A 14,334-nucleotide genomic window follows, 5' to 3' on the forward strand; every position below is an offset into this window, starting at 1 on the left:
CCAACAAGGACAGCTCAAACGTTGTCCTTGATGAATCTTAGTAAAACAAAAAGGATGAAAATCTTCATTTAGCATTACTTTTCATTTTCTGGCTGCTTTGAAATACCAAGAGCTTGTGACGTCACGCAGGTGTGGTGCAGACAGGTTGTAAAATACCTTGGCTGTGAGCTCAGGGTGCAACCTGTTCTCATATGATTCAAGTATGAAGGAGGAACGTGCTCATGTCTACCTCATGTCTACAGCTGACTGTCATCATTTTTCAATTTCAGTTTTCATTATGATATTTTAAACTTTAAACTAAATGATTGATTTCAGGTTTTTTTAATTAATTGGTAGTAATGTTAATCTTTAGTCTATACTAATGTTGCAAAAGATACACGTTGTAATTGGATGAGCTTTCAGCGAATATGTCACACTGGCCTCTAGCGGCGGTAGCTTGATATTACATTTGCAATATGACACCCAAAGACTTTTTCATTAAATTAACATTTATAAACGTCGTTGTATTATAATTGATAATGATATCATCCGTCAGCATATCATGTTATGTGTGAATAACAATATGATTATTTAGCTATAGTATATTCTGGAGGAATACACTTGTAATTCTATACGCTGCCACAAGGTGTCCTCGTAGCACACTGCATGGGTAAAACCTTTGAGAGCATGAATAAACCAAGACAAGTATTGACACACGGCTGTTTGCTGCTGCAGTGCATACTCGACTGTTGAATGTAACACGCTCACTGCTAATGACTGCAGTTGCATACTAGCTGTAACACATGCACAACGTATACATTACATAAGACTACACGGAATAGAATGTACACAGCTGAGTGTGTGTCTTTCTCCTGCGTGTGAATTGTGTGGCTTGACCAAACTTGCAGCAGGCTCCGCCCCCCCCCCTCCCCTCCCTCGGTCCTACTACGTGTTCAGGCTGGTATCTTTAACTTTCAAGCATCTCGGAAAGAGGAGGAAAAAAAGGACCTCTGCCCTTTTTATGATCCGATTAAAAACACCGACATCGACTCATCGCAGGTCTGGCAACTTGTTTTAAAAAGTCCATCTGACGTCATGTTTTTGTCCGCCTCGGAGGAAACAAATGATATTTGAGGCAGGGACTGAGAGAGAGGAGAGGAGTTGGTTGTCGGATATCTGATAGCGTTTCTGCTCTGCCTTTTTTTCCTCCACGAACGGATTACGCACATTGGGTTTTTGACAAAAGTGTGGAAAAGTTTGGATCCGCACTGCAAGCTCGAGTTTCCTCAGATGTTTATGTGAGGAATGAAAGCAGGTTCTTGAGCAAAGCCAACAGAGATCTTGAGAATGGCGCTGAAGGCCAGGGTGTTGTACGACTTCCACTCGGAGAACCAAGGGGAGATCTCCATAAGTGAGAACGAGCTGGTGACCCTGTACAGCGAGGAGGAGCTGGAGGGCTGGTTGGAAGGGGAGAACAGCAGGGGAGATGTTGGCCTCTTCCCAGCTTCATATGTGGAGATCATTAGAGACCGCATCACCTCCAACAACAACAACGGTTTCTCTTCTAAAGTAGTGACCCCCACCCATGCCACCTCTTCTCAGAAAGGACCTGAAGCAGTGAGTGTTGGCAGCGGCGGGGGCAGCTTCCACACCAGCCAGGGGAGTGATGACGACTGGGACGACGACTGGGATGATAGTTCCCCAGCAACTGACGTCCCGAGGGGTATGGGTACCTCGCCCCCTTCCTTGTACCCTGTGACCACCTCCCTGCCGGGCCGGCGGGGCAGCTCGCAGCAACCCCAGGCCAAAAGCTCGGCTACAGTGGGAAGGAACCTAAACAGGTTCTCCACATTTGTCAAGTCTGGAGGAGAGGCCTTCCTGCTTGGGGAGGCGGCTGCTTTTGTCAAGGATGGGGACAGGATCTGTGTCGTCATGGGAAAGCATGGACCTGAGTGGCAGGAGGACCCGTACCCTTTCACGTGCACCATTGATGACCCCACCAAGCAGACTAAGTTCAAAGGCATGAAGAGCTACATGTCCTACGGCTTGACCCCGACGCACACCAATGTTCAAGTCAACCGCAGGTAGGAAAGTCCTTTTCCTTGAGGCCAAAGTGGTTCCTCGCAGCCTTTGAGTAAATGCTTGTGTGGCTTGTGGCCTGTCCCCACTGTTGTTTCCAACAAATGGCCAAAGCAGAGCCAAGGTTGGCCTTTTGCCCTCAGGAATCCTGTGCTTCCTCTAACTTTTCTCATTGTTTCATTGTCTTTCGTCCCTAAACCAACACACTGCTGTTCTCTTATCTCTGCCGTCTCATGGCCCTATTTGAGCTACCTATTGCCTCCCTCAAGGGGGTTACCATACTGTGCAAAAGGCAACCATTGAATGTGTTGTTTTAGCAATGCTGAATTGACTTGATGGACAGAAGTACACAATAACTACAATATCATTTGGTCGGATACAGACCTCCGCCAAGGCTGAACTGTTTTATATCGTGCAGGGGTGTCCAAACTTTTTCCAGGAAGGGATGCAAGAGCCACCTTGATATTCTGTAAACCAACACATGTAGATATTAGGGGTGTTATGGGACGAGACGATACGCAGGACAAGATTTTAAACTGTACTTGTCAGAAATGTTCAACAAAAAAATATGACAATACAGTAAAGTCTCGTTATATCGATATTGTCGGGAGTTGGAAAAATATCGATATAACCGGACTGTCGATATATCCGATCCTGCGCCAAACTGCATTAAAAGTGGGCAATAATGCACTTAAATCAATCTTTGCTTAAGGATTTCAATACCAAAAAAGAACACGGCGAACGGCTGCTTCCAGTCAACTTTATTTTTCACACTTCCACCACCAGAGCACAGCACACACACCGATTCCCGCACTTCCTGGTTCACAGGTCATGCTCAACCCGCCCCACATAGCTGGCCAAACACATGCCTGCAACAGAAGAACCAACTGCGTTCGTGGTTTCTCTCGTGTGTATAGATTCTATACACACGAGATTCTAAACCACGAACACCAGCATGTACATATGAAAAACAGTGATTATTGCAAGCGATAAAAAGATATCTGAATACAACACAATTAAATACATGTATTTGTACGCTTGTGTCTTCGTTGGAATAGGTGTGTATGCTATGTCAGTTGGTTCTTCTGTTGCAGGCATGTGTTTGGCCAGCTCTGTGGGGCGGGTTGAGCATGACCTGTGAACCAGGAAGTGCGGGAATCGGTGTGTGTGCTGCACTCTGGTGGTGGAAGTGTGAAAAATAAAGTTGACTGGAAGCAGCCGTTCGCCGTGTTCTTTTTTGGTATTGAAATCCTTAAGCAAAGATTGATTTAAGCTGCTTTTGTATCGATATAAGCAGACCAAATTGGCTGGCGGGAGATGAAAAGGGCATCGTAGTAACCAGATTATCATAATAACCGGGTATCGTACTAACGGAACTAATTATATCATAAAAGACTAGAAATTTGCCGGGAAATGAAAATAGTATCGTAATAAGCAGTAATTCGTTATAACTGATATCGATATAACGAGACTTTACTGTATATTGCAAACTACGAATTTAATTTCTACAGGAAGTCTATAGGAAGTCCGCCTCTTTGTGATGTCACAAAGAGGCAGTTTTTGCACGCCTTTTGAAACCGAGTGTTTTGAGCCATTCCAAACTTCTTTCAGGACTCACTTCCAAACGTGCAAACCTCATTATTTGAAACTTAACAATATTCTCATAAGATGAAAACTTTCCTGAAGTTTTTTCTTTTCATATTTTGACCTGACTGACGATTTTTACATTTGGTTGTTGATTTAAAAGAAAAAGTTTTCCTTTTAAATATTTTTGGAATGTGCCGCGGGCCAGTAAAAAAGTGAATGAATGAAATAGATTGTGACGAATAAGCATTACGTGACTATGTGTATTCATCAAAGATAATGATAATTCCTATGACAATTATGATGATGAAAAGGAGTGTCTTTTAAACCTCTGATACAAATTATGATGGCAATTATGATGACTTGTTTAATACCCACGTGACATGACTATGATACAAAGTCGGTGGATGTACAAAGTAAATAATTGGGAACTCTAGTAGACAAGACAAAGGACCGACTATTCAACAAGACTGGAGAGACTACTGGTATGTAGCAACTGTCATTGGTCTTAAATTACAACTTTGGAGTAATGAGTAGTAATTTGACTCTATTCCTCTTTGATTCAAAGGTTATCAACATAATCTATGCTCCTGTAAATAGCTGAAGCATAAAATAAAACTCCAGGAAATCTACTGAAGTTGAGTTGATAAAGCGTCCTCTACGATCTTCTCGGCCTTTTCAAGTGCAGGCTGGCATAAGTCCCAAAGAACCTGACATGGTTCTCAACTGTCAAGTTCTTTTGGACTTATGCCGGGCAGTGCTTTGGACATCCCTGCTATAGTGAAAAAACAAATGTGGACCGTGTCCATCTGTTTGAGAGTTAGGCTACCATAGGATATACGTATGTTGGTAAACTTCATACCTTAAGAGTCGTGCTGGACATCAAGGTGACGGCACAGGCTTTTTGCTTGATGGCTAGCGTTCTGGACTCCCATTCTGCGGACCATGGTTCAAGCCAGGCTGGATGGGGCAGGTTGCACACTGATGAAAACAAACAACTGTGTGGTGCCACGATTTGACTTGAACTGAAAATATTCTCACCTTTGTGCGCATCCTCGCCAAAATGGACTTTCTTCTTCCTTGGTCAGTGCATCACCTACGCACAAAAAAGTCAAATATGTCCTATTTTACCATGTCAAAATGATTACAGCCTTCTAGATATTAACCAATTATTTTTTGTAATGATGGGTAGGTATTTTTCCAAGGACATTCCTGTATGAATGATAGCAGAAAAAGACAGTAAATATTAGATGTTAAGGACGACATCAGTTCAGTAATGACTGCATAAGCTGTTTGTTAGTACTGTTGATGTGTCTGATGTCCGATTTCCTCACTCCTCGCAGATACAAACACTTCGACTGGCTCTACGCTCGGCTGGTGGAGCGCTTTCCCGTCATCTCGGTTCCGCATCTGCCGGAAAAACAGGCCACTGGCCGCTTTGAGGAGGACTTCATCTCCAAGCGAAGGAAAGGCCTCATCTGGTGGATGAACCACATGACCAGCCACCCTGTGCTGGCCCGCTGTGACGTCTTCCAGCATTTCCTCACATGTGGGGTGGATGAGAAGGCCTGGAAACAGGGCAAGAGGAAAGCGGAGCGGGATGAGCTGGTTGGGGCTAATTTCTTCCTCACAATCAGGTATGAACATCTTGTTAATGCTGCAGATGTTCCAGGTGCATTTTAAAAGGTATTACTCATCCAATAGTTGTGGTGTGTTCCAGTACTTCATACATTTCGATAAGTTTCAGTGGTTACTGTCCTTTTAGCAAAGTAATTGTATGTTTTCCTTGAGTCAATGTGCTTCATCGAGGCTTTTGTCACAGGGCGAGGCTGATGTGAGCAAGATAATGTTTGTGGAGTAAAGATGATGTAATATTTGAAGTATTTGCCAAATAAAGCTGCAAGGCTCCTGTTGCAAGATGATGAAGAGAATATGCCGCCTTCTCACAGAATGTCTATCCTCCCATCAGCACGCCTGCTGTCCCGCTTGACCTTCAGGAAGTGGAGAGCAAGATCGAAGGCTTCAAGACCTTCACTAAAAAGATGGACGAGAACATCGTGGTCGTCAACACCACCATCAATGACTTTGCACGCAAGCAGATGTCAGGATTCAAGAAGGAGTACCAGAAAGTTGGACAGTCCTTCAGACTCCTCTCGCAATCGTTCGAGATGGACCAGCAGGTCTACTCGGCGGGCCTTAACAAGGCCATCGCTTATACCGGCGACACCTATGAGGCCATAGGAGAATATTTTGCAGATCAACCACGTCAGGATCTGGATCCCATTTCTGATCTGCTGGATCTCTACAGAGGACACCTGGCCAACTTTCCGGATATCATCCATGTGCAGAAAGGTCAGGAAATGCATGTTTAATGCCTGAATAATACTTGTATGTTGCGTTTCCACCAAGGTCACGTTTAGCTCAGTTTGCACACTTTTTTTTGTTCCAGTTTTTCAAATAAGACTTTTTCTACGTACACCGGAGACCGAGATCACTCAAAGATTCTACACAAATCTGTTACTCAGCATTCATAATTCATAATTCATCCACCTTGGAGGTGTGGCATATCAAGATGCACAAGTGTGCCTTAGGTTACGATACAATTAAACGCCATGTTTTTAGTGGAATTAAGCAGTAGTGGTAGAAGAAGCATGTCAAGCGCCGCCAGTGTTTGGAGCCGGTGGCATGACGTTGGAGCATAATTCAGCCAAAAACAATAATTCAAAGTCTTTGAAATTGCTCTTGCTGTCTTATGAACTTTTTGTGACCCCCCCCCAAAAAAACAAAACACCAACATGCTTTCCAGATGCAGAACTGAACTAAGTAACTGCTGCTCTTCACACGGAGGTCAAAGTGTTATCTAAAAGTGCCATAGTTTGTGGCTTTGCAGTCAAGTCTGCGGTATTTTGACCCAATGTTTTGTCTTTTAAATGACCTTGTTGTGACAACTTGTTAGCTTTAAATGAAATATTGGTACAGACGGAGTGTCTTTGTTCAACCTGGGAGTCTATAATAATGTGATTTAACTTTTAAACAAAGAGGATTGGATGGTATTGTAAAACACCATTTGGCTTGTAGCTTTCATTATTTGTCTATGAAACGATTTACAGGCAGAGAACACACACAAACCCTGCGACCCCAACCAACATCTGTTTCCACTTATGGAAATGCATAGTCAGTTTGGGAAGAAAACTGATACCCATGTTGAGAAAAAGTTTCTTATATACGGTGCTGGGAGAGACTGAAGTGAGTCACTCGAAAAACACATTACAAACACAACAAACAGGGGAGTTTGCCTGCTGGTTCCCTGCAGTATGGGAGGAGGGAGCCTCCCCTGGCACGCAAAGTCCTGACGTTTGCCAAACCTGGAGGCACTGTTCCTATAGTCCACTGAGCTTTTGCTTGCTAGATACAATTGCAGCCAGAATACCGGTAGTCTTTGGGACTGACAGCTCTTCACCTACTTTCTGAGTGACGCTTTAGTATACATCGTCCCAAAAATATTTGGCGGGTGAAGCAACAACTTGTGTTACACAGCAACACAGATGTTGACCTCATTTAAGTCCAGGAATGTGGGCTCTGTTATTCCTGTTATTCTCTACTGGTCTGTCGCAAAAATAGGGAACAATTATCCAAGCTAAGGCTTCCATTCAGTCAATGTAGATGGACAAGATTACTTAGTGGCGCACAGACCTCATTAAGCAGATAATGATACGATTATTGCACCTAGCTCATTAGCTAGTGTAATACTGATCTTGGAAAAGCAAACAAATACTTTCATTCATTTATTCATTCATTCATTCATTTTCTACCACTTATCCTCACGAGAGTAGCGGGGGGTGCAAACGACCATTCACACTCACATTAATACCTATGGACAATTTGGAGTCAAACAAATACTTGCACTTGTAAATTTTAATTGTCATTAATTGTGGGTGTTGTTAATCCCCATGATGAAGTAGTTTACCACCAAAGGGAGAAGAAGCTCATTAGTTGTTTTGTATGGGTCCAGAAAGTTGATGATGCGGTAACAGCAAGCAAAGTCTGTCCAAATTCAATGGATTCAAATTCAAATTCAAAATTCAAATGCAGCTCACAACTGTGGCCTTCTTTCAAAACAAAACATCATCTGCCAATTTTGCTCAGCATTTCAGAAACAAATGTAGCTTTGCTAATTTGTCCAACTGGATGTCAGCCTCCGCACACTTTGCTGCAAAATCCTCAACAAACTCTGCTAAGATAAGCTAAGCTAACCCCGCTAGCTTCCATTCATGCTCCGTGAGACATAATATACAGTAAAGTCTCGTTATATCGATATTCTCGGGAGTCGGAAAAAATACCGATATAACCGGACTATCCATATATCCGATCCTGCGCCGAACTGCATTAAAAGTGGGCAATATTGTTCTATAGTATAGAACAATGTCGAGCAGCTTAAATCAATCTTTGCTTAAGGATTTCAATACCAAAAAAGAACACGGCGAACTTCCTGGTTCACAGGTCATGCTCCACCCGCCCCACATAGCTGGCCAAACACATGCCTGCAACAGAAGAACCAACTGCGTTCGTGGTTTCTCTCGTGTGTATAGATTCTATACAGGCATGTGTTTGGCCAGCTATGTGGGGCGGGTTGAGCATGACCTGTGAACCAGGAAGTGCGGGAATCGGTGTGTGTGCTGCGCTCTGGTGGTGGAAGTGTGAAAAATAAAGTTGACTGGAAGCAGCCGTTCGCCGTGTTCTTTTTTGGTATTGAAATCCTTAAGCAAAGATTGATTTAAGCTGCTTTTGTATCGATATAAGCAGACCAAATTGGCTGGCGGGAGATGAAAAGGGCATCGTAGTAACCGGATTATCATAATAACCGGGTATCGTACTAACGGAACTAATTATATCATAAAAGACTAGAAATTTGCCGGGAAATGAAAATAGTATCGTAATAAGTAGTAATTCGTTATAACCAATATCGATATAACAAGACTTTACTGTATATAAATCATATATATATACATATATATTTTTAGAATGTGCTGTGGGGCCAATTAAAAAAGCAACTGTGGGCTGCAAATGTTTCCCAGGCCGCACTTTGGACAGAACCTGCTTCCAGCCCTGAAGTTAGCTTAGCAAGTCGCAGTGAAGCAGAAATGAGCTGAATCCTCACCAAAGTCGACTAAAATTTGAGTTTGACAACAAACCAAAATACATTCAAATATATCTATTTGTATCGCCTAGCCCTCACGCATCTTCAGGAACAACTAGCCAAATGTTTGTCCAGCTAGCTAAATGGACGTTAGCTATGAAAGCAAACAAATGAGCTGAACACCAGACTTCCTTCCTTACCCTATGTTGAGTCATGCCTCAGAATGTCGAGTGACTCAACTTTTGAGGGGAGAATAAGGACATTTTGGGCAGACACCATGAATGGAAAAAAGAAGAGGAACTACGATACGTGCTAACTTGAAGAAATCACAAGCTTGCTTGTTGCTCTGCTGTTGCTAACTTTTGGGAAAGAAACAAGCGGGTTATATTTTTCTCATGCTCTCTCTCTCTTCACAAGTTAATGAAATAAACTTGGACTTTGCACCTCTGGCAGCCAAGACGATTAGCAGCTTGTAATCTGAACTGCGTTCTTTGTACTGCTGGTTGGTGGGAAACGTCTCTATCTCTTTGCGACGAACTCAAGTACCAGCAGGAAGGAGGAAAGAGGCGGAGGAGGGGACAACTAATCCAGACGCTGCTCTATTTTGCATTCCTGCAGTCCCAGGGCAACATAGGACAAGAGGCCCAGGAATCTGAGCTCATTCAAATCAGACGTTAGCCTTTGGACCTGTGGGATGATACTGTAGAGCTACATTTAGGTCAGCCACACATACTGTATGTTGTAATGTTTTTACTGTATGACTCAGCATGAAAAATACAGGCAATGCCAACATTTCGTCTTATCTTTGATCGTGACTAAACTATCTGTCATTTCTTGTAGTTGCTGACTTTGCAGCGCTACTCAGAAGCACAAAATGTTTCCTAAGAAAGCAGAAATTGATGACTTGTAGAAGCCTCTCTCTGCCGTCAATTGATGTATCGCTCTTGGGTACTGTGCATGTTTGCCTGAGACAATCATTTTTAGGATCTGCCGAGGAGAGTTCAATAAAATACGAGGGAAACTTGTGTTATTTTAGTAGCATAGAGTTAAATTTTTTCAAAGAAAAAAAGCTTTTTTAAAAGTTGTAATATTATGAGAAAAATATTATGGAAATAATGTCATAATATTACAAAAATAAAATTTAACAAGAAAAAAAAACAGTTTTGCCCCGCCCACTGAGGGAGCATGCGCCACTATTTAGAGGAAAACTTTTATTTATTTTTTTCTTTTTTATCCAAACTTTTAACACTTGTAGATTTTAGCCCATGCAAATTCATTAAACCTAATTTTTTAATTGACATGAATTGGATATTGTATTTACATTTTTACTCAACTCTATTTTTATTTCTTTTTCCTCTACTGTAAAGCATCTTTGAATATAGAAAAGCATTATACAAATAAAATGTATTATTATTATTAATAATTATTATTAATAATATTAATATATTATATATAATATAATAATTATAATTTAATAATATATTAATTAATATATATTAATTATATTATATAAAAATATATTAATAAATATATTAATTGTTTGACATAAATTATTGGTTAATGAAAATTAATTATGTGTAGAAAAAAATGATTGCTATGATGTAAGTCTTAATGCAAATCCAAATTGATACCAAGCTCTACAGGAACGTTCAACAAATATGGAAAAAATACATGCAATAAATAATTCATGTGTTTCCCCTTTTATTGTTAATACTGGTATTAGTTTTTCATTAAATGGGTCTTTATGTCTCTCCCAAACACATGCTTTGGATTCCCTCACACCCGTCCACATTGCACCAATGTCCTGTCCAAATCAAAGAAAGATGTTTCCCCCCAGGATAAAAATAACACCAATGTCTTTCATCTTCAAGGTGCGCTGACCAAGGTGAAGGACTGCCCCACGCAGGAAGGCGAGCTCCAGGACCGCTGCAACATCATCTCGTGCGCCACACTAGCCGAGATCCAGCACTTCCACCGTACGCGTGTAAGAGATTTCCGGGCGCAGATGCAGCACCACCTCCGACAGCAGATTGGATTTTTTCAGAAAATCACCGCCAAGCTGGAGGAGGCGCTCGAGAGGTATGACAGCGAGCAGTAGGATCAGAGGGGTGGAAATCATTAAAAAAAATCATTTGGAATAGAGTGAAGAGCAGATGGGGTGACGGATGAACTCATCCTGCAGTTATGGAGCACATATCGTTCACCACGTCTCGGGACATCATGGATTATAACGGAAAAAACACGACTAAGTAAGGCGTGGACATGTGGGGACATTAGACTCTGACAAGGATGTTTTGATGCTCTGCGCACATATTACAACTCAGATACGTACAGCCATCGAAACCAAAAAGCAGGCAAGAGGTTTCTTAGGATTACTCAAAGACTACAAAAACTAAATTCTTTGTGCTGAGGAAGAAACTACTACAATTTGGTGCAAATCTGGATACAAATTCACAAGCCACAGAATGAAAATGGTCTGATCCATCTATTTCTCAAGACATCACCCTTTCCTATGAACCAGGAAGATGGACAAAATGAAATACAACATAAACAACATAACATGTTCCGTGGTTGTATTTTCACTTTTGTGCGGAACAGTTCCTGCTATCTTTACCGACTTGAACCAGGAAGTAGCCTGCAAATAACAAACGGATGGGGAAACAATGGGGATTTTGGTCATGACTGAACTCCCCCCCCTCGACCCACAGTTGAAAATTGTCATCCTATATTCTTAAATCATCCTCCATGAACCAGGAAGTGGCTTGCTATCATAAGGACGGACACACAAACAAAAATACCACAAGTGCCACGTCCATAACTGTTTTTAACTGTTCCCACGTCAACGTTTGCTCTGCTGAAGACTTGAGTCGACAAAAGTGGTCAAACAGAACTCACTATTGCCTTATTCTGTGTATCTCATTGTGGACCGACTGACTGCTTGCATGAAGAAGCAGTTCTACAACGTCGTAGGTCATGGTAAGAACAGGGTAAGAACCGTTTTAACAAAGATACAAAGACACTTTAATCCATTTGGTGTGAGCCGGGGGTGTCTAAACTTTTTACCGGCTGACTAATAGGAGTGTAAAGGTGACTATAGGGGTGTTATTTTGTGTCTACGGGGCTCTAACTATGTCAAAAAGAGTTATTTAGAAAGTAATAAACAGGTTTTCTATGCTCTAACTGTGAACATAATCAATTTACAGTAAAGTCTCATTATATCGATATTCTCGGGAGTCGGAACAAATATCGATATAACCGGACTATCCATATATCCGATCCTGCGCCGAACTGCATTAAAAGTGGACGGATCTTTGATATGGCATGTAATTTTCTCCTTGAGTTCATGGATTGCGTATCTAGCATGCTTTTGTACTACAATACATTTTGTACTACAGTAAATAAAAATAAACTTACGCTGTAGTGATTACCGGTTACCGGGACATAATTCACCCCGGAACTATCGATAGGGAAGGTGTTGCCACCCGGAGGTGTAGGCGCGCGGGACGGGTGTTTTCTGCTGTGTGTGCTGCACTCTGGTGGTGGAAGTGTGAAAAATAAAGTTGACTGGAAGCAGCCGTTCGCCGTGTTCTTTTTTGGTATTGAAATCCTTAAGCAAAGATTGATTTAAGCTGCTTTTGTATCGATATAAGCAGACCAAATTGGCTGGCGGGAGATGAAAAGGGCATCGTAGTAACCGGATTATCATAATAACCGGGTATCGTACTAACGGAGCTAATTATATCATAAAAGACTAGAAATTTGCCGGGAAATGAAAATAGTATCGTAATAAGTAGTCATTTGTTTTAACCGATATCGATATAACGAGACTTTACTGTATTAATATTGAATCATATCGTGTAAATTAATTTACCCTTGTTGGGTCTGGAACCAGTTAACCGCTATAAATGAGGGACTAGTTTTTAGTGTATTTCATAAAATATCTTCTTAAATATGGAAATAATACAATTTGGAGAATATGGCCCCAGGCCGCACTTTAGACACCCCCGGTGTTAGCCTTTTTTTGGAACTTTCCAATGAAACATTCTGTATGTTCTTAACTATATTATTGCTGATGGTTCTTAGTTCATGTTAAATATTGTGTTTTCACATTGCTAGGAATTAACCGTGTTTTGTTTTAAGAGCAAATTTTTTTATTCATAATGCACACATTAAGTGTTCAGACATTTCAATGTGTCACAACAGGGCAGTATTTCCATCAATAAAAGGATAAAGGACATATTCAATTGTGGTACAGTCTTTGCTCATCTCTAGCTATAATACATAACACACAGCTTAATAACTATCAGTTTTTTTATCTGGGTTTTTCTTTGTCTCTTTATGATATAAATCATACGAATTTGTGTCACTGTGTTCTAATCCTCCAAAGTGTCCAGGGGCTGACACCTGACACCAGCATCCACAGTAGGTCAGATGACAAAGGCTCGGGGCACTTCATTATTTAGCCCTGCCTCTTCCTCCTTTTTGCTTCCTTTTCATTTTCCCGTCTTCAACAATGACCCACTCTTCATCAGTCGTCTGCTCATAATCAACATCTTCGTCATTTCCATAAACAAACAGCAGCCTGTAGAAGCTGGTCAAATAGACACTCCCTTTTTATTATTTGTTGGAAATAAACTTAACAGCCCTGCGGTAAAACCACTTCCTGTTTTACTAACCTGGAAATGCCGGGAGACAAACACGTCAGAATAGTTGTTTGCAATTATTTTCCGTCATGCTCCGCTGAATTGAAATACTGTTGACAACCTGACAATATTTATTTACAGTCATCTAAAAATATAAAGGCAACACCGGCATGTTAAGATGCTTATTAGACAGCATGATTATTGCACAGGTGTGCCTTAGGCTGGCCACAATAAAAGTCCATTCCAAAATATTCAGTTTAACTGGATTGGGTGAGGGTCGAAAATCAGTTTGTTGACTTGTTCTTGCCATCAATTTCTATTTTGATTTCATTCCCACAATACAGAAAGTTTTCTCCAAACTAAGTCCAGTCCCGAGTCATTCATGTCAAAAGTCCAAGGAAAGTGAGCAGCAAGTCTTTGATGATATTGTCAAGTCAAAGTCATCAAAATTGTTCCTTGAGTCTGACAAGTCCTGCTGAGGGCAGGCTCAACAAAACCACACCATTGTCAAGCATGTGCGCGTTCAATTTTTGTGGCTTTTATTGAAAAATGCATTATTTTCCAGCGCATGGTAAAGGAGACACTTGAAGAAAGTCTTAAAACAGATTGAACTACTAGTAGAGCCACTTGCAACCTTATGCTATCATACCAAATTTACCTTAGGTGAGAGAAAAAAAAACACTGAAAGAACTCAGTGTAAAATGACCATTGTCAACTCGTCATATTAACACTACTAAACAACAGCCAATGTACAGCAAATACATGTATTTTACATATTTGTTACAAAGAGCAATTCTACGAAATGGAAGCAGTTAAATTGAATACGTACAAAAATAAATACAAGAATGGACATTGAAAAAGTTCTGCTTGAAATAACAAACAAAATACAGTAAAGTCTCGTTATATCGATAT

The 14,334-nt window shown here is 41.1% G+C and overlaps 1 protein-coding gene and 1 long non-coding RNA gene across 2 annotated transcripts; one reads left to right on the forward strand and one right to left on the reverse strand.

The window, feature by feature from the left end:
• The first annotated feature begins 930 nt into the window (after positions 1 to 930).
• LOC131105493 (sorting nexin-18-like) lies at positions 931 to 13,766 on the forward strand. The gene is made up of 4 exons (XM_058053657.2): positions 931 to 2,063; positions 4,986 to 5,279; positions 5,612 to 5,994; positions 10,651 to 13,766. The coding sequence occupies exons 1-4, from the start codon at positions 1,327 to 1,329 to the stop codon at positions 10,875 to 10,877; spliced, it is 1,641 nt and encodes a 546-aa protein (XP_057909640.2). The 5' UTR covers positions 931 to 1,326; the 3' UTR covers positions 10,878 to 13,766.
• On the reverse strand, positions 2,443 to 4,900 carry LOC131105518 (uncharacterized). The gene is made up of 3 exons (XR_009119954.2): positions 4,684 to 4,900; positions 4,505 to 4,602; positions 2,443 to 2,525 (listed from the first exon to the last, which is right to left on the reverse strand). It is a non-coding gene; the product is annotated as an uncharacterized LOC131105518 (long non-coding RNA).
• Positions 13,767 to 14,334: the final 568 nt, after the last annotated feature.

Source organism: Doryrhamphus excisus, linkage group LG10 (assembly GCF_037039965.1).
Source record: "Doryrhamphus excisus strain RoL-2023G ecotype Guam linkage group LG10, RoL_Dexc_Guam_v1.1, whole genome shotgun sequence".
Lineage (NCBI taxonomy): Eukaryota > Metazoa > Chordata > Actinopteri > Syngnathiformes > Syngnathidae > Doryrhamphus > Doryrhamphus excisus.